Raw genomic sequence first — 23512 nt, 5'->3', positions numbered from 1 at the left:
TAAAAGCCATTAAATTGTACACTTCTAGTGGCTGAATTGTATGATATGGGAGTATGTCTCTATAATAAAGAATTCAAAAAAGTTTCTGGGCTTATTAAAATTCTAAGTCCACACAGACAGTGTGATATTATCACTGCCTGCACACACTCATTGTTGTCCTGACTATTGCTAGCTTTCACTGATTACCAATCCCAAGGCAACACGCCTAAACATCTGTCAGCATCAATGACATATTAGAAATACTGTGCAAATGTTTTAGTACTGGGGATTTTTAGTACAGTGTTCTGTACTGGGGATTGAACCCAGGGCCTTTACACTGAGCTATATCCCAGCTCTTTTAATTTTTGAGACAGGGTTTCATTAAATCATTAACTTGATCATACTGGGCTGGAATTTGCCTGCCTCAGCCTCCCTTCTGGGATTATATGCCTGCCTGTGATTTGTTTTCTGTTTGGTGCTTTATATTACCTTATGTTTCCCAAATCCTTTTTCCTTTTTAAAACTTTAAAGGTATCACTTTTCTGACCAACATTCAGTAATATATTTCTAAAGTTGTTCTAAGTTCACTTTTTTTTTTTTTTTTCTGAGACAGGGTCTCGCTATGTTGTTGAGACTGACCTGGAACTCGCTATGTAGCCCATGCTGGTCTAGAACTCACAGCGATCCTCCTGCCTTAGCCTCCCGAGTGCTGGGATTACAGGTGTGCAGCACCATGCCTGGCCTCTAAATTCATTTTTTAAAAACCCAGCTTGAAGTATCTCTCAGTTGCCATGTTGTCTCAGTAATTTTTATTCATGGCCCCACCGTTGAAAAGTCAGGTTTTCAAAAACAAAGTTCTTTGTATAGGTACAGCAAGCAGCAGGGGCCTAGAAAATACTTCTCAAGAAACTCAAAATGGGTCGACTACTTTTGATTGTTCATTGAATCAATCTTAACTTGCTACCATTTCTTTCTTTTATTTCTTCTACTTTTTTCTAAAGATTAAATAAAACCTACAACTTTAATCTCAGATGACTCTCTTTGTAAAGCAGACATTATTATAAATATATACATATACTAATTAATAGGATTCAAATAGTGGCACAGATGTGTTTATCAGCAGATTAATTTTAAGTAGTGCTAATTTCTAAGGGGAAAAGTGGGAAGAAAATAAAATGTATGCTTATAAGTCCTAAGCATGTTAAGAATTTTAGTTGGAAAATTACACAAATATTCTGTAAGTATTTTGAAGTAATTAAAAAGAATAACTTATGAATATAAATTTAGTCAGTAAGAATTAGATTTAACCAGATTTGCTGTTTGCTTTAAACATCTTTCTATATGTCCCTCATACACCTGTATATCTTAGTAAAATTTTTGTTACCCATATAGTTTATAAAAAAACCTTAAAAGATATTTTCATATTTAAAAGTGCTTCTTCAGAATATAGAAAACATTGTAATCTGTTTCTGATAAGATAACTACAAAGTCTATCAGAGGATACAATTTAAATCTCTATGTCCTGGGCTTGTTCTTGACTGCTCAATACAAGACCACTGTTTCTTCAATCACTTTCAGGTAAAGCCTAAAAACTTTCTGTCTCCATTTTTTTCTTCTACTTCTAATTTAGTGCAATTAAAGAAAAGACTCAGGCCAACCAAGTCCTACTCTGATGAATTTATCTTCAAGTGGGAACCTAAGTCTTACCTATTGTTTAATAGTTTAATCTCAGGGCTGGGGATTTAGCTCAGTAGTTCTGCCGCCTGCCTTACAAACAAAAGGTCCCAACTTTGATCCCCAGTGCCCACCCTTCCCCTCAAAAGTTTAATCTTCACAAACTCACCTGCAAGCAATCTAGGGACAACCTTACTATTCATAAAACACAGGCTAGATAGCAAATGAAAGTCTATTTTTTAAAATGGTCGGATTTGAGTAATTTAGTTTCCTTCATACTCTACTTCTGGCTCATTGTCTAGTGTTCCTTATTAAACCCATTTAATGGAAAATGTATGCTTTTCATGATTTATGCCCATCAAAGCATGAAATGCTTTTCATGACAGACTTTTTTTTTAATTTCAAAATTTCTGTAGTTTTCATGACATCTTAGAGTGTGTTCTTCCCCCACCTCCATGTTAGACTTGGTGTTTTAAAATTTTTTATATCACTAGATGTGCTGGCACACACCTATACTCCCAGCATCCAAAAGGCTGAGGTAAAAGGATCAACAAATTCAAGACCAGCCTAGGCCACACAGTGAGTTCAAGGCCCGCCTGAACTAGATAATGAGACTAAGTTTAAAAAAAGAAAAAAAAAAATCCCAAGGCCCGGAAATGTAGCTCAGTGGCACCATGCCTGCCTGGCAAGTGTAAGGTCCTGAGTTTGATCCCCAGTACTGCAAACAAACAGACAAACAAACAAATACCCAAACCAAAACCAAAGCAAAACAAAACAAAAAAATATATCAATGACATTTTGTATTTCTGTTATTTAGTCCAAATTTCATAACCCACTGTCAGAACAAGAGTCTCATTTTTTATGGTGCTTAACGTATGAATACTTCAAGACAATAAAACTTTAGGTTACACACCCTTAGGTGCAATGTTAATAGAAAAGTGATTCTGTTCTCATTCATCCCATATAATTAGTAAAGATATAATGTAAGTATGGAGATTTATATGGGAGGGTGGTCATTTTTAGTTAGTCTTGAGTTGCTAGAAGAAAGAATTTGGAAAGGGTATTGTTTTTCTTTGTTTAACTTCAAGGTTGATGGGAAAGGTATAATAATGACACTGGCAGAGGCACAAAAACTGTCATTTATTGGTAGATGTTAAGTACATGATTTTACTTGTACTTTTTTTTCTTTTCAGTGCTGGGGATTGAACCCAGGGCTTCAGAAGTGCCAGATAAGAGCTCTACCACTGAACTACACTCCCAGCCCCTATATGCTTATACTTTTGTATACTGATACACTTTGAAGAGCCATACTTTTGTAGCTTGATAAGTAAGTTACAATGAAGAAATGATAAAGCAGAGAAAACTGACGTATTTACAACTTACTTTCATAAATTATCCCTAACATGACCCATGAAGCCATATAATTGAAGTGCAGAAGTTGTTCAAGAACAAACTCATTCTCTGTTTCATCTCGAATATTCAGAATATGTGATCTTGAATCTGTTAGATGAGAAATAGTCAATATTTTTAATAATTACTTATGCAGAGCACTTTATTTTGTCTGATAAGATTTAGAAAGTTTTCTTTCCTAGTTTAATAGTCTTCAAAACTTAATATTGGAAAAACAAACATAAAATTTGATATTAAATTTGATCTTATAGTGTACTGGAACAGTAGCTAAGCAGACAATTTAAAACATAAATTCACTTAAATGTTAATCACATTTAAAGTTCATCGACAGGTAGCATAAATCCACCTGTATTAATGATACACTATCAAAGATTTCTCTGTAATTAAACAAACTTCTTGGATGAGCTCTAAAACAGTTTCCTTTTCCTTAGACATCATTGTTAGGGTGAAACAAGTTTATTATTTCTCAAAATGTGTTTTTCAGGAAATTAGCAGGGGGATTTCGCACAAAAGGTCTGCATAGTTAAAATGTTTGCAAACATTGGTTTAAGCAAAGTTAAACTAGTTTGTATATGCCAGTATTTCTTAAAGTACAGAACACATGTTAGGGATAAGTTTGATGTTTTGTGTAGGAACTTTCCACAAAGTTCACAATTCCATTAGTTCCACTGTTCAAAAGTCACAAATCCTCAGTGGATTTTACTGGCAATATCTCCAAAGTATGAAATGTGTATTTTCTTTTAAGCATAGTTGTTGTGTAGTTTGCTACTCAAGTCAACCAATTTTCACTTTGCCCTTAGTTTACCTTGTTTTTAATTTCTCTGCTTTTTAGTGTAATTTCTTTTCCTTTTAAAGAAGAATACACGTTTATACTCACAAAGGCAGACTAATTCTCAAGTAAGTGAGTAAAGAAGTTAATCATATACTTTCCATTTTAACTAATCACATATTTTAATACACTGTAATTGATAATGTAGAAAATTAGGAGCTAAATATTTCTGAGATTTAGTTCCTACTGCTAATTAGAAATATTTATAACACAGATGACTTTTAAAAAGAATCAGCAGGACTCAATACACGATGCCAGTAGAACGTACTTACTCAGTTTCTGGCATTTGGAATGGACCTCATCTTGTGTCATTGCTACATGTCTATTCTTCGTTAACATGAAATTGTAGCAAGAGTTCTGAAATGGTATCCATGGTGTATTTAGAATAGGAGACGGACATTTAACTCCTTCAATTGGTTTGACCTCAGTTTCATCTAGAAAAAGAGTTGGAGGTAAGAATTCTAATTTGAGGCACAATGTTAATTTCTGTTTGTAGTTATTAGCCTGAATTTGTAGGAAACATTCAGGATGCCTAGAAATAATATCCTGCTTCTCTGTTTATGCTCAAATGCAGCACATAGGGAACTCCTGTTTTTTATATTTTTATATGAAGTCAATGTTGCCAGCTGATATAGGAAGGTAAAGGTGTCTAAAATAAAAATTAATGACAAAATATTTAATAAGTAATTTTTCTTGAATGCAAATATTTGCAACACAATTTCTAGAAAAAGAACAAGGTGGGCCGGGAATTTAGCTCAGCGGTTCGGTGGCCTGCCTTGCAAGCACAAGGACCCGAGTTCAATCCCCAGTACCAAAAACAAAGAAAAGAAAAGAAAAGAAAAAGAACAAGGTTATAATTTCTTAATAATTATAAAACCAGACTTTACAAAACCACTGCCCTAAAATTCTTATGAGACTGATGATTTAAGAATTAAAATATTTGAAATTCACATACTTCCTGGATAGTAGCAAATAGCACCTGGTTGATTATCATTGCAATCAGCTGTTTTCCAGAATCCATCCGTGTCTAATATCACACAGTCTTCAAGTTGTTCGCTATTTTCAACCCAGCGACTAAAATGAAGACGTTTTCCATCTGACCAGCCAAAGTTTCGTTCATCCTGTGAGGAGCAGAAATACATCGCAAGTGGCGATATTCAGGTTATCTCCTTTTTATTATTTTGACAGGTATGGTCAATCTAATGACTTTTGATTTTATTTTATATGCAACACACACATAATACTATGTGTTAGGTAATGTCTTAAGTGCTTTATGAATATTGATTTATTTAATCATCATAGCAACCCTATGAGAGAAGTTATATGATTATCTCGATTTTACAGATGAGGAAGGTAAAGGTTTGTAATATGTGCAAATCACACAGAACATAAACTGCAGTTCTGGGACTCTAATCCAGGCCATCATTATCTGGAGCCTCTGCTCTAACCTTGTGCTTTGGAACTATTGGTTGGTGGAAAACAAGAGCTAACATGGAATGAGAATCACTGTAAACACCAGTTAAACTGGAGAAACCATGGCATAGTGGAAAGAACTAAGCATCAGAGCTAAGTGTATCTGGTTTTTAATCCTGGTGTAGTTGCTTACTTGCTTTTGATCCATGAGCCTAGCTTTCCCAGTCTATTAAAGGGTGTGGCATAATGGTGGTTAGGTGTAAAACATAACCCAGTGGCTAGTTGGCACACAGAACCATCTTCTTAACTCCTGAGGCCTGTGACAAAACTTGTCTCTGTTTTGCCTTCATCTTTGGGATGAAGCTTCCTCTTTTACTATATTTCATCATATACTACAAACATCTATTTTGTTGTGGTTGTTTTGAGACAGAGTCTCACTATGTTACCCAAAGTGGCCTCAAATTTCTGCGTTCAAGTGATCCTCCTGCCTTGGCTTTCTAAATAGTTGGGATTACATCTCTGTACCTGGTCCAAAAACATTTTTTGTTTATCTCTTTGTTTGTTTTTGGCAGTGCTGAAGATTGAATTTAGGGCCTCCTACCTGCTAGTGAAGGCCTCTACCACTGAGCTACTCCCCCAGCCCGTAGAAGTGAGGAACATGTCTTTTTACTCTGATAAGGACTGACCACCCTGCTCTCTTGAGATAGGATTTACAGCATAGGCAAAGAAGACCAGGGGATGGGTTTTGTCTGATCATCCCCACCGAAGCCACCAGAAAGCCTTACATAACCAGTTTTAGGGGAGTGGAGCTAAATTTTCCTGAGCTCTGGGGCAATCTGCATCACTAGTTTATTTGGAATACTGACAAAGGCCACACACAGGCTCTTTAGGGAACCACAGTCAGCAAATACCACTAGCTCTTTTATCCTGAACCATTCTTGACCAGAGTTCCAGCTGTAAACTTAACATGTGTGAATTAGTTCCTAATCCATTGTGGCCTCAAATGTGGCCTCTGGAGGCATGATTTTTGCTACAGTACGTATGTCCCACTCTGGATTTCTTTTCTTGTGCTGCACTCACTACCAGTCCCTGTCCCTGGGCTTTTGGAACAGCCATTCCATCACTGATAAATTCTTCCATGCCCTCAGTTTATTTACTGAATTTGCAGTCTCTTCAGATTATAAAATATCTCTTTTTTGAATTATTGGCTTTCATTGATCTTAGTTTAAATCTGACTTTTCCAAAGGAATAATCTCTTCTCAATACCCACAAGGAAAGGCTGTTTGTTTTTCCACTTTCAGGCACCAATGAGCTACAAGAAGGGGAAAATAGTTATTTTTATTTCCTTTTGTTTTATGCCCATCTTATGACTGCAAGTTTCTAGAATCTTAGCTTCTTTCAGAGATTCACTGAGGACTTGTGCCCTTGATTTTTCCTGACACTCACTAAGATGTCCTGATGTATTCCTGACTCTGACAAGGACTTGGGCACATCTTAAATGCATAAAGGACCCATTGTCTTGGCCACACTGTGAACTTTATCTAACCTAGAACTGCTGTACTTCAGGTACCATAGACAGGCCTTGGTTTGGGCCAACACCAATGCCTGCATGAATTTACATAAACATCTGGAATCCCCATCTCCAGACTGCTTGCTTCGTTTCTTCCCAAACCTTAACTCAATTTCATTTCACTTAAGAAAAAAAAACTTACATTCTTACTATTTCTTATTGTTTAAAATCTTTCAATGTTTTCCCACTGCTTCCAATATAAAATGCTATTTATTAATATCTGTCATGTTCCAAAGATTTAGGGCATTTATAAAGATATATAATAAATAGTAGGGGCCGGGGATTTAGCTGCTTGGTTCTACTGCCTGCCTTGCAAGCTGAAGGACCCGAGTTCAATCCCCGGTACCAAAAAAAAAAAAAAAGATATATAATATAATAAATAGCTACACAAAATATGTCAAAATTAAGAGTAAAAGAAAAAGAAAAGCATAGATAAAGATTGAAAGTAGAATAGGAAAAAAAGACCACTATCATCAAGTGGGAGAAAGGCGATACAAAACAGTATAATTCCAATTATTTTAAAAATAAACACATGCACATAGGAAAAATAATTGAAGGATATATACCAAAATACTAAATCATATTTATATTTAGTTACTTGAATAAGTGACTTCCCATTAATAAAAGTGATTTTAATTTTCTTCTAATTTACTACATTTTACAGTTTATCTACAGTGACAATTTTGCTTATCTTTCAAAAGATTCAAATTTTTTTTTCAAAAAAATTCCTCGATCAAAACAAGGAAATGTAACAATTTATTCCTACACTCACAACAGGCACAACGAGAGGTTTCACAGAATACTGAATGCTGACTGGAAAGCAAGGCAAAGGCATGCTGTGCAGGAATGGATGCTGCAAGCCTGATCACTTGGCTTGATCTGGGGGCAAGTTTTAGGAAACTCAGAGCCCCAAGGAGATTATTCTTCAAATCATCTCTAAAAGCTAACCTTAAATTGAGCTTCTGAGAAGTTTTTTTGTTTTTGGTGCCAGGGGATTGAACTCAGCACCTTGAACATGTGAGGCAGAAGAGGTGCCACTGAGCTAAATGTGCCCTCCCCTTTTTTTTAGTTTTATTCTGTGTTTGGACTAATTGTGCTAAGACTAAATTGTCTTCAATCACATTTTCTCCACACAGCCCTAAACCTGTTTTGGTATGTTAGGGTATATATACCATGGCTGAGAAGAGAGGCAAAACTGCTTACAATGCTAAGGATATGACAGCTTTCTCAAAAAAGGAAAAAAAAAAAAAACAATTTTTGCATTTGCTTACAGCTAAAGCTCACTTGCATACCAATTCCTGTTTGTGCTGCACACACTTAGGTCAGCACTGGGAATTCACGGGAAACTGATACCATATTCTTTACTGAGCTGTGGAGTGACGGAGAAGTAATAGGGACACCTATCCAGGAGCAGGACTTGGGATGTGAAACACTATTCTAATCCCTTTTTAGAGCAGTTTAATCTCTGCTGATTTGAAAGTGATGGAAAGCTCCCTTCAACATTGCCACAGACCTGCCATATGGCCACCTCCATTTGAGGTTTCAATTCTTTAGTTCTCATATTTTCATTGGGTGAGGAAATATGAAAGCTCTTGATTCTAGATTAGTTTTTGGTTAGAATAAATGAAGAGGAATGCTCGAGTATTTATGGCCATCAAACCTTTTCTTCACCTACATCGGATCTTTCATTTGGGGGAAGATTCTTGGCACAAAAACCCATACATTCATGAACTGTACTGGAGTGAGACTAAGATCTCTGGTTTCCTTTAGACTAAGGGAGATACTCTGCACGATAAAAATGTCACGTTCCATTACTTGGCTCTGGGACTGAAGCCTTACATCTTGACTGGAGAGTCCAATCCAGAAGGAAGAGTTCCAGAGTACGACCTGCGTGGTGAGGAACGCCTGCTGGTAGGTGTTGGTGATGGTCACCAGCCTCATGTTCTCCTTTTCACACTCCCTTTGCGCATTGTACCAGGTCAGCGTCTTTGGGATTATTTTGTACAAGTTATTTAGATACTTTATAGTCTCTGAAGTATTCTGTAAGGGCTGTCTGTCTTTAACTTCTGTGTGTAAAAGAAAACAACAATAGCTGTAACAATAAGCCGCACACTCTGCAAGTCATAGGTTAGTTCTTCAGATTTCTCATGTTACTAATCTGCTTTAGATATTTCTTAACTGCTTATTTATTTTAGATTTTGTGTGGGAGAATTAGACATGTCTTGCTCTGTATGTTAGGTAAAAATGTGTGACTTCAAACATTTAGTTTCTAAAATCAGAAGAAAATTTTGTTTGATTGCTCTAAGTGAGGAAGGAGAAATGCTGTAAACAGAAGTAGCCTGCAATAAGATTTTCATATTATTTCAGTGTCAAATGCTTCCTTTGTTTGTACTGTTTCATTAGGAAAGATATTTAAAAGTATCCTCTTACAAAGTTTTCACCTGGGAGAACTACAATGAGAAAACTGTACAAAGTCACTTACTTGAGGATATTTTTGAACCCCTGTTTTACAAAACTTATCCAAAATAAAGCAGTTACAAAAAAGTGTGGGGCAAATGGGTAAAGTTTAATTTAACAAAAACTTCTCCCAAAATACATGTAATGGCTACTTAATGTTCTTAGTATGTGACACAAATTGTCTTTTGAACTCGGGTCCTTGCGCTTGCAAGGCAGGCCACCGAACCACTGAGCTAAATCCCCAGCCCTCACAAATTGTCTTTTTAATCATTTGTTAGGAACTCACTGTGCTTAGTGGAAAACAATGTAATGTCTTTTAAAGTATTTTTCAAAATATCTTTAGTATACATTTTACTTTTACTTAGACAATAGGGTACAGACAGCGATCCATTTTTAAAAATGAGTGCTAAATTTAGCAGTACAATTCTAATTTAAGATTAAGATTTTTTTCTTGTTCTTTTTCCAAGATAAAAATTAAAATCTGAAAAATGCCAGAATAGAAAGAAAAAAAATCCCAAAATAACTTACTCTCAGAGGGAACTACTAATATATTTCTTGAAGTACTTAATTTTTATATATAAGTATGGTAATTATACATAAAAAAATCACATTCCACTTGAGATAGTCTGCCTCAGTGTCAATATGAATTTATCTGTGCTGCGATTTTTAGTTTTTTGAGACAGGGTCTTGCTATGTAGTCCAGGCTGGCCTTGAATCCACTATGTAGCACAAGCTGGCTTTGAACTTGTGTCAATCTTCCTCCTTACCCTCCCAAGGGCTGGGATTATAGTTGTGTGCTACCACACCTGGTGCTCCATCCTGCAATTTTAAGCTACATAATTATAAAAAAAATTTTTTTTTGGTACCAGTGATGGAGCTCAGGACCTTGCCCTTGAGAGGCAGACATGATTATAAATTTATAGCAATTCACTTATAAGACTTTTGTAAAAAAAAGGGATCATAAATATCTAATAGCATAAAGTACTATAGTTATCTAGATAATAATTGATACCTGAATATTTCTGACACAGAGATACAAAATGGCGCTCAGCGCAGGAAGTAAAGTTCCATGTCCCAGTAAAAGGCGATGTTGGGAGGTTGAGTAGCAGAGCACAGTGATAGTGGGATTCTTCATCAAAAAGCTAAACAGAAAGGCAAATATGAACACACAATCATGAAACTCATAGTCCTAAGGTCCTATGAAGACAAATTTGGGTTCCAAATTGACTTTTTCCCTCTGTAAAAAGAAAAAAAATCAAATGAACTTATTCTATGATGGTCACTTAATAACAGACGCCATTCTAAATACAATGATGCTTTGCTTAATGAGAGGGATTTGTTTTGAGAAACTCATTTGTAGGTAGTTTTGTCAAGCAAACATGACAGAGTGTACTTACACACACCTAGATGGAAGAGCCTACCCATACACCCAAGTATATGGCATAGCCCATTGCTCCTAGGTTGCAGGCCTATACAGCATGTCACTGCACTGCATACTGTGGGCAATTGTGACATAGTGTATTTGCATATCTAAACATAGAAAAAGTATAGTAAAACCACTGTAAAAAATAGTACACGTCTAAAAATTGATATACTTGCCATGAATGAAGCTTGTAGGACTGGAGGTTGCTTTAGGTGGGTAAGTAAGTGAGGGAATGAGTGCTCAGTGAATGGAAGGCCTAAGGCATTACTCTAGACTGTATAAGCACTGTACTTCTTAGGCCATACTAAATTTAGAAAAATTTTTCTTTTTAATAATAAATTAATTTATTATAGCATTTTTACCTCATATATTTTTAAATTTTTAAATATTTTGTATTTTAATAACATGTTAAGCCCAAACAGACTGCATAGTTATAAAAATATAACTTTTATCTTTTAAGCTTTTTTTGTTCTATACTGGGGATTTAACCCAGTCATGCATGTTAGGCAACTATTCTACTACTAAGCATCTCCAGCCCCTAAACACTTTGATTCTTTTACTTTTTAACCTTTTGGTTAAAGACTAAGAAAGATATACATCTATTAGTCTAACAGCATAGCATCACTCTTCTGCCTCCATATCTTTGCCCACTAGAAGGTGTTCAGGGGCAATAACATGCATGAAGCCGTCATCTCCTGTGACAGTAATGCCTTCTCCCAGAATCCCTCCTGAAGAACCCTAGACTAGAATTCACTGGAGGAAGCAGAGTTAATGTCCCACCAAGGATTCTGAGAAGAAGAGAGGCCCCACAACTGAGAGGAGGTGAAAATAGCAGGTCTGGAAGAGAGTGGAGTGACGGCTCCCTCTGAAACCTGCCAGTAGCCAGTAAGGGACACAGATTTGTGATCTGCTTGCATTCTCAGACTCCTTTATCCCCAAAGTGAGTAAGGCTTAAGTGAACACACAAAGGCGTACAGGTGTGGATCAATATTTAAACTCTACAGTGGAGTTTTGTAGGTGAAGATGTTCAATTAATTGGTTCCAACATCATCTTAAGCTTTCCACTAATAATTCCTTCCTTTTTGTTGTTGTTGAAATTTTCCCCATATCTCATATAACCTTTCAAATCTCCTTTTCTTTTTCCCCTCTGGCCCTGCCCCCGCCAATTACCGTCAACATATAGAAAAGCTCTAGAAGAAAAAAAATGCTGAAATATTCATTGAGATTCTCTAGCTCAGGGCTCAAGTATGGTCTGAAACTTATTTAGTAAGTCATGTCTGTCTTGGCTGGCAGTTGTGATAATGAAATAGGATAGAACAGGATAATGGAATGAAATGGAATAGAATAGAATGAAAATATGAGGATGTATAACCTCTAAGAGTAGGTATTATTTCCTGAAGCTTTTGTTGCAATGTTATATCTATAGCTATATACTGGATGGTGATTTAAATATATCTCTTAATATGGGTTATGGCTAAAAGTTTAAAAGCCATTGTCCTAAGGTTAAGTGGAATCAGGGCTGACATTTTAATGTGTGTGTGAGGGTATTTACTCTCCTAAAAGTTCCACATTTTTCTATCATCATCAAGTCTCACCTTGCTATTTACTTTCTGCATTGTTACATAAAATTTGGCATTCCTTTTGTCACCCAAATCAACCTTGAGTGAAGTAACATTGTATTAGGGACTTCAATTGATTAGTATTATCTAGAATATATAGTTTTGAAATTTGAGTTTTATGTTAATTCTTCAATCTTTGTCCTTGGTACAAAAGGTGGTCTGTACTCAGAAAGTAGTATGGACACAGCAGTAGGCAGCAATATCATGTTGTCAGCATAACTACTGTCAATATAATGTCTTCCTTTCTCCAGGTTCCTACTAAAGAAAACCTCAGCTAGAAAGTATGTCTCTGGCTTCTTCGTGACAAATCACCAGTTTTTTATTTTTCCCTTATGGGACAGGGTCGTCTGCCCACATCCACCAAATGTTAAATAAAACATCCATATTTGTTTCTATTCACAATGCACTACTTGATCATTTTACATGGTTGTGAAGTAAATGCTATAGAATGTGATGCTATTTTTTTTTTCTGGTGGTACTGGGGATCGAACTCGGGTCCTTGTGCTTGTGAGGCAGGCTCCAGAACCACTGAGCTAAATCCCCAGCCAGCCTGATGCTATTGTGAAAAACTAGGTCATCTACCTAAAAGCTAAAGTCACAAAGTGTTAATTTCCTTATAATAGCTTTCCTGAGCTCTAATTCATATAAGATAAAATTTATCCACTGTTAGTGTAGTGTATATTCTCAAAGTCGTACAGGCATGACCCCAATCAATTTTGGAACATTTTCACCACTCTAAAAAGAAGCCTCATATCCCATAGCTATAGCTCCCAACCCTTCCATTCTCCTTTGCCTCTAGCAACCACAAACCTACCCCCTTTGTATAAATTTGCCTATTCTGGACATATCATATAAACAAAATTAAACAATAGGCCTTTGCTCTAATTCAGTAATTTATGGTAGATTTTGGGTATTTTATGGTGCACTATTGATTTTTGATTAAAAAAAAACCTTACATTTGCTGGTATTCTCAGCCTCCAACTAACCAGCAATGGGTGAAAGTTGCTATATGTCAGCTCTCTGGTATCCATCCATTTGCCTATCTTTTCGTAGGCAGTCCAGCGCAGACCAATCCATATGTTAGCTTCCATACTCGGGAGTAAGGATGTAATGAAATCTGTTACAAAGATTTTTTAAAATAGCATTTTACTTAAAATGAAAGAAGTACTAAAAATGTCAATAAGTATATTTTTATCCACCCTGAAAATTGAACTTAGGGCCTTATATATGCTAAGCCAGTGCTGTGAGCTATGCCCCTACCCTCCTTTTGCTTATCTATCAAGATAGTCTTTTACTTGATCTGTAAAAAACTAGTTTAATAAGATTATTTTTGTATGTAAAAATATCTATAGCCTCCCCAAAGTAACTTGGTTTCCAGATCAGAATAAAACATGTTTCTCAAATAATTCCATACCTTGTTCACTCTGGCTCAACACTGAAGGAAGGGTCCCACCATAGGAGTGACAGAGATCATTTGCTTGAGAAAATGTAAGAGACTTAGATTTGATCTTCAGAAAGCACTACAGAAAAAGACACGCATTAGGCACAAGGTTCCAGATGCAAGAAAGCTCACACAGGAAGTAAAAGCCTCATCTTTTTGAGGGCTGCTACTATTTGGTGCGTGAGATAGGAAATTTACAAAGTAGTACCAGAAGAATTCAGGTTTACACTCTCGAGATAAACAATTGAAAAGCAGTCTTCACACTATTACATATTTTTAGAATATCTCCCATTTATTGAATACTTCCTACATGCTAAGCAGTTTTTGAAGTATTTAATTTTCACAACAAATGGGGAAACTGGCACAGGGAAGTTAAGGAACTTATACCATAAGTGAAACAGCTACACAGAGGTAAGGGCAGTATTTAGACTTTTTCATCTGATATCAAAGAATGTACTCCTAGTCATCACCTCCTTATATCAGGAAACACTTTAAAAGAAAGCATCATTCTTTTTTTGGCAGATATTTTAATTAAACTTTGTATTAACTATGCAAATTAGCATGGTCTTAGTACTCTGGGAATTAAAGAGATGGTCCTAATTTTTAAAAATAAAAATGCACCTTTAATTCGTTACATATGTTTTCAGCTGTCAAATACATTCCTTCCTTTTTCTTTTTACATTATGATCACATAAATGTAGAATAGTATGCCTCAAATTGTGTTCCTTGAAACATTTTACAAAGATTTTTTTTCTAGTTTTCTTACAGACTATACTGGCTAATAAGATATAGGCAAAGTCATTGGGTGACTTCTAGAAAATTCCCAAGAGAGAACAATGTGGAAACCTTATATTAAGGATGGTAGGGCACAAAAACAAAAGAACCTAATTTTCATTCTTCACGGAGTTTTTCCACCAAGTCAACCTATTTTCACATAAATTAATTTTATGTGAAAGAAAAATATTTTAACATACTGTGGCAATTTCTTTTTAGCACCCAAACACATTTCCTTGCAGATAAATATACATATACAGATTATATATCTCAAAGAGGCAGATATAGAATGTAGTATTTTCAAACCTCTGTAGTCATAAAATTCCCATATGGAGGCAAAATCAATGATTAATATTTTGCAGCATATGTATAGTTCTGAAGAGTAGTTTGGGAAATGCTGATCTAATTTGATTGGCGGATGCTGCTTGGATACTCTCCTAGAGAGGGAAAAGAAAGCAGCAGCCAGAAATTACAATTTGTTACATGCCTGACTAATGATAGCCTCGCTATTCATTGCATTACTACCCATTGGCTGATGGGCTTCAGCAATTTTAAGTGTAGCGAACAGTAGAGTGGAAATGCTATACTTTGAAAGGCCTAGAGCCACGACTAACTTGAGAGTCAACTTTTGGTATCACCTGCAGTTTCTACAACAGAGGATCTAGTGGGATACTGCCATAGGCAGAAGCTAGCTTAATGGAGTTGTCTTATAAGCTGTCGTCTGTCATAGGCTGACCAATCTATAAAAGCACAATATAGCAATTCTCTTTTTACCTTATTCTGAAAAGGAATCCAAGGCTCAGAACACTGTACTTTAGCTGCAGAACTTGGACTGTATTTCTCTAATGAAGAAACATTATATTTTTCACAGATGAAGGGCAACTTGGTTCTACAGTCTGTTGGTTTACTTAAGTCTGAGAATGAAAAACAGGATTGCAATGGTGAGAATTTTCATTTGACACATTTTTAAAGCAAGCTATTAGTAAAGGATGCTCTTTTTAGTTTTTTTGTGGGTGTGCTGGTGTTGAACCCAGGGCCTACACATACTAAACTGCTCCACCACTGAGCTACATTCCCAGAGAAAGGATCTTTAAATTAGTCTTTACCAAAATGATAAAATACATTTCCTTTATTCTTTAGACATTGCTATCATCTATTATTAATCATATCAATAGGTTATAGCACACAAATATTGCCTTATTCAAAAAGCACATATTTGGTATAATTACCACACCCTCCAAAGAGTGACAGCTGGCATGGTGGTTGATACCTGTACTCCAGCCCTCTGGGAGACTAAAGCAGGAGAACTGCAAATTAGAGCCCAGGTTGGACATCTTAGCAACTTAGCGAGAACTGGTCTTAAAGTAAAATAAAAAAATAAACTAAAAGCCTGGGGATGAGCTAAGGGTGAAGGCCCTGGATTCCTCCCTAGCACAACAAAATAAAACAAAAGACAAAAACTTAGAACAACAACAAACCCCAAAGAGTGGTGGTAAGAAATAGGTAGAGAATTGAAAGAAAAGTCTAATGAGAGGTAAAGGGCAACATATACTTTGTTTTATTTTTTATTTTTTTTCTCATTGAGTTTATTGGTTCATTTTAGGTATACAGTACAGTTACTTACATTCATCATTGAGATCTTGTACCTTTACATGACAGGTCTTGGTTCTCATTTTTTCCCCTTGTCCCTGCCCTCCCTTCACCCCCTTGTCCCCTATTTACAAATTTTATTTCCATTTTTTCATTTTCTCATGTTTTTTTTCTTTTCCCTTATTACTGTCCCCTACCCTTCCCACTTCCCCTACACCTTTAACCCTTTTCTTCCTATTTCACATTGTCAATTATCTCATTAGGATCTTATGTATTATTATAGTTTATTTTAGATATAAACTTTATTTTAGAACTACTGTTCATTCACCTTTGTAAACTGTTCATCTGCTTATCAATTATAAAGGTGGTAGGTTTACTTCTAAGTAACTGCTTTATGATAAAGGACGTTAAGATATTCACACTGAAAGTGCCTTTATTTGCATTTGGAATTTAAGCTATTGTCATTAACAATAAATCAGAGTAACATGAAGCTACCAAACATATAATCAAGAGGAAAACAAGATTAAACTAGTAACTGAGCCTGGGTTCACATATTATATAATCAACATAAAGAAGTTCAGACTTAATCTTACCAATAAACCAAGTTTTGGCAGACATGTGCAAGCACTCCTCCCCAAATGTCATAGGAAAGCGGTGCCATGGATGTCGTGAACTATAAGTAAATAAGAGAGATGTGACAGCTCATAATGTAATAAGATGTTCCATTCTGTTTTTTGTTTGTTTTGGTTTTTTTGGTACCAGGGATCGAACTCGGGTCCTTGCGCTTGCGAGGCAGGCCACCGAACTGCTGAGCTAAATCCCTGGCTTTCCATTCTGTTTTTACTATGTTATTTTAATTCTAAATTTAATGTTAATGCCATTATTCTATACCACTTTTCCCTGACAGGCAAAGAGACTTGGTTTCTCTATGCAGTTTATTGATTAATGTTCAAAACTATTTACAAACAGCAATCCATTTAGTCAAGAGGAATCTGAGGCTCCTTGTTTTAAGTGATAAGTTTAAAAAAGCAAATCTTGAGGTTACATACTGTATAAAATGATGATCTATTGGCTGACCACTAGTTCTCACCCACCACTTCTGTTCCTCATCAGATATCTGAAAAACAAACCAAACAACCATCCTTAAATGTGTTGAGTTTTCTAGGAGAGTTTTAAATACCCTATCTTATTATAACCACAAATCACTAAAAGTTTCCAAACAAAGTAGTACCTTTAACCAAAAAAGTAATTTAATGGGCCCTATTTTGTATGTTCACAGGCCTTATTTTCAATAGAGAAAATATGGTTGCTACAATTATAGGCATAAATTAATCAGATGGATACATGAATTGTATATACAATGTCTTTTGTAATTAATTACTATTTAAATATTTAAAAATATCAAATTATTTTTCTTCCCGAAAGCTGCTTTACAAACTTACTATTAATAGGAACAGAAATTTAACTATGAAGCTAAATTTTAGTAAGAAATCATGATATGGAATTAGAATTGTTTATATTATCTACTTATGCTTATCTCATAAATTGACATTTATTATTAATCTTTTATATTTTAAAACATAAAGCAATTTTATTTAGCTGCTCTAACATGAAACAATGAATTTAGATGGCATGAGGCAAATATACTGTAGTAGATTTTGTAAGATTTTGAAAATATTCTTAGCGGGATAAATATAAAAATGAAAAAATATTTTAAAATGCATTCTTTTAAATTACATTTGCTATTTTGTTTTTGATGGCTTTTAGTCCTGTAAAAGATGTCACAGTAGCAAGAAAGCTATGATTGCTAGCACAGTATAGGACAGCTTCTTCATAATTTAAGTGAGGATCAGCAACAAACCAATATTCACTTCCTTCAATTATAACTGGAGGCCCATGAATACCAACACGATCTAAAGAAAAGGAAGATCAGAGTTATGACTGTGCCAACCAAACTGTACCCTTGAAGCATGGGACAATGTCCAAAGCCATTTACAAAGTGTGGCGTCTAACATTTGGATAAGTGTCCCCTCTTATCCAAAAAGGCCCATGTGCTAAAGGTTGCTACTGGGAGGTGGCAAAACCTTTAACAGGTGGGGCCTTGTTGGAAGTCTTCTGATTCTATAAAGGTGTGGTATTGGGACCCTGGTGCTTCATTTTTCTCTCTTTTGCTTCTCAGCCACCATGAGATAAGCAGTTTGCATTACCCCTGCCAATCCATTGGCCCAAAATCAGGACAGCCAAAAAGCTATGGCCTGAAACCTCTAAAACTGATCCAAAATAAAGTTTTCTTTTCTTTTTGAGACAGTCTTAATCAGTTGCCTAGGCTGGCCTCAAACTAATTGTCCTTCTGCCTCAGCATTCTGAGTGCTGGGATTACAAGCCTGTGCCATTACACCCAGCTACCTTTCTTCTTTTTAAATTGATTATCTTGGGTACTTTGTTACAGTTATAGAAAGCTGACTAATATAGTAACCTATCTAGATTACTACTCATAGCTCTCTCTGACTGGCACAGTATTGATTACAAGGAACTGAAGATTCCTGAGCCACGGACTCTGCCAGTATCCTGCTCTCATACAGAAGGAAATGCAGCTTCATCTCCTCATCCCATACCATCCAGTCACCTTCCTTGTGTGGAGATGTTTTATTTTACTTGAAGATGTGATAGAGAATAATTGGCACTTAAATAATTAACTACACACATTATCCAAAAAGATAAGCAGCTTTGGCTAGATTTCAGTTTTCATAACTCACCTGGATTGTACCACTCTGGTGTTTTTGGAGTGCTTCCTATAGAAGGAAGAAAATAGGTGGCTTCAGTTTAGCTTCCAGTTACAGACCAGGGCATACTATAAACAGGGCCTTTAATGCCGCTCAAAGGACTCATAGTACTGAGGAGATTTATTCACTTCTAACCAAACCATTTCAAGTAATGACCACCTAAACAAACCTACTAAATAATAATAAAATATTATTGGCATTTACTTCTAATCATACAAATCACAAAGGAGAACTAGATGGATGAAGATTATTTAATAATTAGAAAAAAAAGTAAATCAATGGTGATTATTGCATAGAATACATAGAAGGGACATGCAGTAAGATAATCACCATTGTAGGATGGGGTTGTTCAGGAGCCAGTTTTTCACACAACAGAGTTTAAGTTGTGTATACCTGGGGTGGTAGAGTTTATTAGACTCTAAAAATACCACTGGAAAAAAATGTACAATGAGCAAGAAGTATTGAGCCTTCAGAGAAGGTGAAACAAAACTGGGAGAGAAAAAATAAAAGCAATTCAGGTTTTCTGGATAAAAACAAGACATACAGTATGCAACATATGGGCTTAGAAGTTGGGTGTTCCTTGTCCAAATGTGCTCATATTCTTTGCTCCTGTGGTACTGTGGAAGAACTGCTTAAATCCATGAGCCTCAATTTTCTATTCTGTAAAAATGGAACTCTATTCATAGAGAGTGTGAAAGTCACACTGTTACCTCTAAGAAAGCATCTATACAGTGCCATGCACAGGGCAGCTACACAGGCTCCTGGTTTCTTCCACTTTTTTTTTTTGGTACTGGGGACAGAATTTGGGACCTTGGGCTTGTGAGGCAGGCAGAAGAACCACTGAGCTAAATCCCTGGCCCTTCACTCCCACTTTTTATCCTGCCCAAAAGTCAAAATGATTTCAAATCAAAGACATAATTTGCTTAATCTCAGAAATTACATTTTCCTATAAAAAACTACACAAAAGGGTATCATTCCCCCTTCCTCTATCTCACCCTTCCTCCCCCATTCCTCCTTCCCTCTCTGTCATTAAAAGCTCTACTATCAATTAACTGGTTTCCTGAGTTTGAATTTACATTGAAGTATTAGCAGTTTTGGAGTGCGATGAAATTTGCTTCTAAATTTTACAAGAACCTACCTAATATTAGGGGAAAATGTGTCATCAATTTTGCTTTGGCACTGAGGCCAAAGGTATCAGAAGATTGTCCTCAGGATTACTCATATACTCAGAATCTTTCTTGCTTATCCAGTTCTTTTTGTATTGGGTAATGTCCTTCAACAGTGGTATAGGCCAGTTAAAACTTTATAATATGTATACTTATGTATACTTTCTTTATATAACTTGTCAAAGACTTCTGATCATTCGTGTGTTGAGGAAGCTATGTCCCACCCTTAAATAAGGAGGCAGGGGTAGCAGGTACTAATGAAATCATCTTAGAGGGAGTGATGATGCTTGTTGTGATATGCAGGTAAACGGCAGACTAATGGGAGGCTCACACTGATGCTTCAAACCTGAGACATCATCTGAATTAATCATGTGTACAAATTTTTCCAAACTGGTTTTCCTCTGCTCCTTTTTCAGGTTTAACCAAACACTGAGGAATAACAAAGCATATTTTTTCCTCTGGGAAAACCCCATCAACACACAGACTAGCATGAATACATGCATGTGCACAGAAGTGCACACATAGACACACACAAACACACACGCAAACTTTTACTAGTGGCCTGTCAGTCTGCCTTGGTGAAAGAGACTTTCCAGTTACACTGCCTGATGTCACATCTGAAGTTGTCTTAAAGGCAATGTGGTGGCCCCTCTTTTAGAAAAAAGAATAATGTTTAATGCAAACTTTGAATTCTTTGAGAATTTGTAGGAGTTTAGTTTCAATGGCCTGCTTACATTCAGTTCAGAAATTCATTTTAGACTTTTCTTGTGTGTGATTAAAAAGATTTTATTTTATTGTTTTCTTTTCCCTCATTGAGTTTATTGGTACATTTTAGGTATTCAATAGTTACATTCCTCATTGGGATCTTGTACCTTTACATGACAGGTCTTGATTCTCATTTTTCCCCCATACCCCTACCCTCCCTTCACCCCTTCTCCCTTCACTATCTACAAATAATTTTTTTCCATTTTTTCATTTTCTCATATTTTTTTCTTTTCCCTTATTTCCCCTCCCCTCCCCTTCCCAACTTCCCTCACACCTTTAGCCCTTTTCTTCCTATTTCACATTGTCAATTATACCATTAGGTTCTTATTTACAATTATAGTTTTTCACGCCAGAGAAACTATTTGGTATTTACACGTGTGACTTATTTATTTCACTTCAGAGTATTACCTCAATATGCATCCATTTTTCCTATGAATGAATCTAATTTCTCATTCTTTATGGCGGAGTAGTTTCTCAGACAAAGAAGTAAAAGCATCAAGTAAATACATGAAAAAATGTTCCACATCATTGGTCATTCCAGAGATGCAGAAGAAAACAACACTGAGATTCCACCTCACCCCAGAAACAATGGCCACTATCAAGAAATTAACCAATAACAAATGTTGCCAGGGTTGTGGGGAGAAAGGAACCCTTCTCCATTGTTGGTGGGAGTGCAGACTGGTGCAACCACTGTGAAAATCAATAAGGAGATACCTCAAAGAGCTGGGATTTAGAGGTTCCATTTGATCCAGCCCATCCCTCTGCTGGGTATCTTTCCAAAAGAATTAAAATAATCATACCACAGTGATATATGTGCACCCATATTTATAGCGGCACAGTTTGTAATAGCTCAAACTTGGAAACAGCCCAAATGCCCATCATTTGGAGACTGGATAAAGAAGATGTGGTTTTTCTGTAAAATGGAATACTACTCAGCCATTTTAGACTCTTTTAATGTGTTTTCCATTAATTCATATGTCCAATGTAGGATTAAAAATTTCTCCTCTGTCCGCTTAAAAATAATTTGGGAGGCAAAAATCTTAACTTTTTCTTAGCATATTAACATTTTCCTATTAAAAAAACTACATAAAAGGGTATCAATCCCCCCTCCTCTGTCTGTCTCACCCCTCTTCCCCCATTCCTCCTTCCCTCTCTGTCATCAAAGTTTCTACATCAATTAACTGGTTTCCTGAATTTGAATTTACATGAAGTATTAGCAGTTTTGGAGTTCGATGAAATTTGCTTCTAAATTTTACAAGGACCTCCCTAATTTTAATTTCTGACTCCAACCTCATTCTTCCTAAGATTACCTTCATTTTGTGTTTCATTTTTGCACCAAAATAAAATTAAAGTCATCCTCTTTACTACATCTCTCCTTTTATTAATTTCATTCTAAAATATAATCTCTATGAACATTAAATTTTATCTTCTATACAAACTTTTTCATGATTAGAGAGTATGATATTACCAAATTTCAATAAGCTAGAATTCTAAGAGTGGGAATCAGGCAGAACAAAGTTTAATAAAGTAAAATGCTCTCTTAGGTACACCTAACTAAGCATTCACAATGTTAATGTGGAAAGGTTGTGAAAAAGAATAGCTACCACTTACCTTTTGCAATCTGGCACACCCATTCAAGTTTTGTATCACAAGCAAAAGGCCTCAAATAAATAAATTCTCTGTCATCATAAAAATGCCAGCCTCTTCGCCAGTAACTATGAATAACCTAAGGAAGGAAGAAAAGGATTGCAGAATATTTTGAAGTTGCTGTTGCCTTTATGAAATGTTAAACTGTAAGCTCTGCGGTCTTGGTCTCTATTTTAGCTCTAGCACCTAAGATATTTGTAGAATGCATGAACACATAAATGAACGGAAGATTTAAACAGCCAGATCAAGAGCCTTCCACGGGCATGCATACAGGGGATGTGTATGTCTAAAATGTTAATCATTGTCTTTTTTTCTTCTGATTTTACTGATATGAAATTGTAGAATCTTCTGCTTTTAAAATTTGGATAAGATCAAACTACAAAAGAATATTTCTAGGTTGTGATCAGAGCAGACCAGAAAGTGACAAAAAAGTGCAGGCTCAGGGGCCCACCCTCCTCCTTCTGTGTTGTTCTTCCCTTTCTAGGGTGTTGCCCATCTCCCTAAGGTCCAGAAGAGCTCACCGTGAAGTTCAGTCATTAGGCACAAGAAAACGGAAAGGGGTAAATACACCGCTTGGGAGAGATATCCATCAATTTCTGGACTCTCCTTATGGATAAAATCCTAGTGAGTGTTTCTGCAATGATTCTCCTCACAGAATGGTGCCCTCACTGGAATTGTTCCTGAACACCCTGCATTGGTGTCTCTCTTATCTGCTGGTAGCTTTGAAAATCTCTCCATATATGGAAACTCTATTTATATAGAATACAGTTTATTGTACCAGTGTTCTTGACAATCCTGAAACCTTCATAAACTTCTCTGAAGTTTTCACCTTTTCTGAGTTACCATGCAAATTCTACAAAAATGACATGATGACAACAGTTTATTACATGAAAAGTTACCTTGACTACAGTGCTTTCCAATGGCTTTCTCAATTTTTACTAGCTCCAATATTCCTATAACATTTCACATCTT

At 35.9% G+C, this 23512-nt stretch overlaps 1 protein-coding gene across 1 annotated transcript in view; it reads right to left on the bottom strand.

The window, feature by feature from the left end:
- The window catches only part of Ly75 (lymphocyte antigen 75), a 105289-nt gene that overhangs the window by 19084 nt on the left and 62693 nt on the right, over positions 1 to 23512 (bottom strand). The window contains exons 17-29 of the mRNA XM_010607014.3: positions 22505 to 22619; positions 18936 to 18971; positions 17917 to 18092; positions 17229 to 17296; positions 16773 to 16852; positions 15364 to 15503; positions 13789 to 13894; positions 13331 to 13491; positions 10345 to 10474; positions 8715 to 8941; positions 4848 to 5013; positions 4165 to 4326; positions 3037 to 3153 (exon numbers count right to left, since the gene is read on the bottom strand). Of these exons, the coding sequence (XP_010605316.1) occupies positions 3037 to 3153; positions 4165 to 4326; positions 4848 to 5013; positions 8715 to 8941; positions 10345 to 10474; positions 13331 to 13491; positions 13789 to 13894; positions 15364 to 15503; positions 16773 to 16852; positions 17229 to 17296; positions 17917 to 18092; positions 18936 to 18971; positions 22505 to 22619 (1684 nt within the window). The remainder of the gene's footprint in view (positions 1 to 3036; positions 3154 to 4164; positions 4327 to 4847; positions 5014 to 8714; positions 8942 to 10344; positions 10475 to 13330; positions 13492 to 13788; positions 13895 to 15363; positions 15504 to 16772; positions 16853 to 17228; positions 17297 to 17916; positions 18093 to 18935; positions 18972 to 22504; positions 22620 to 23512) is intronic.

The sequence above is a fragment of the Fukomys damarensis genome, unplaced genomic scaffold (genome assembly GCF_012274545.1).
Source record: "Fukomys damarensis isolate Sample0158 unplaced genomic scaffold, DMR_v1.0_HiC HiC_scaffold_26, whole genome shotgun sequence".
Lineage (NCBI taxonomy): Eukaryota > Metazoa > Chordata > Mammalia > Rodentia > Bathyergidae > Fukomys > Fukomys damarensis.
The sequence above is the reverse complement of the archived record's forward strand: the minus strand, read 5'-3'. Positions and strand labels throughout refer to the sequence as shown.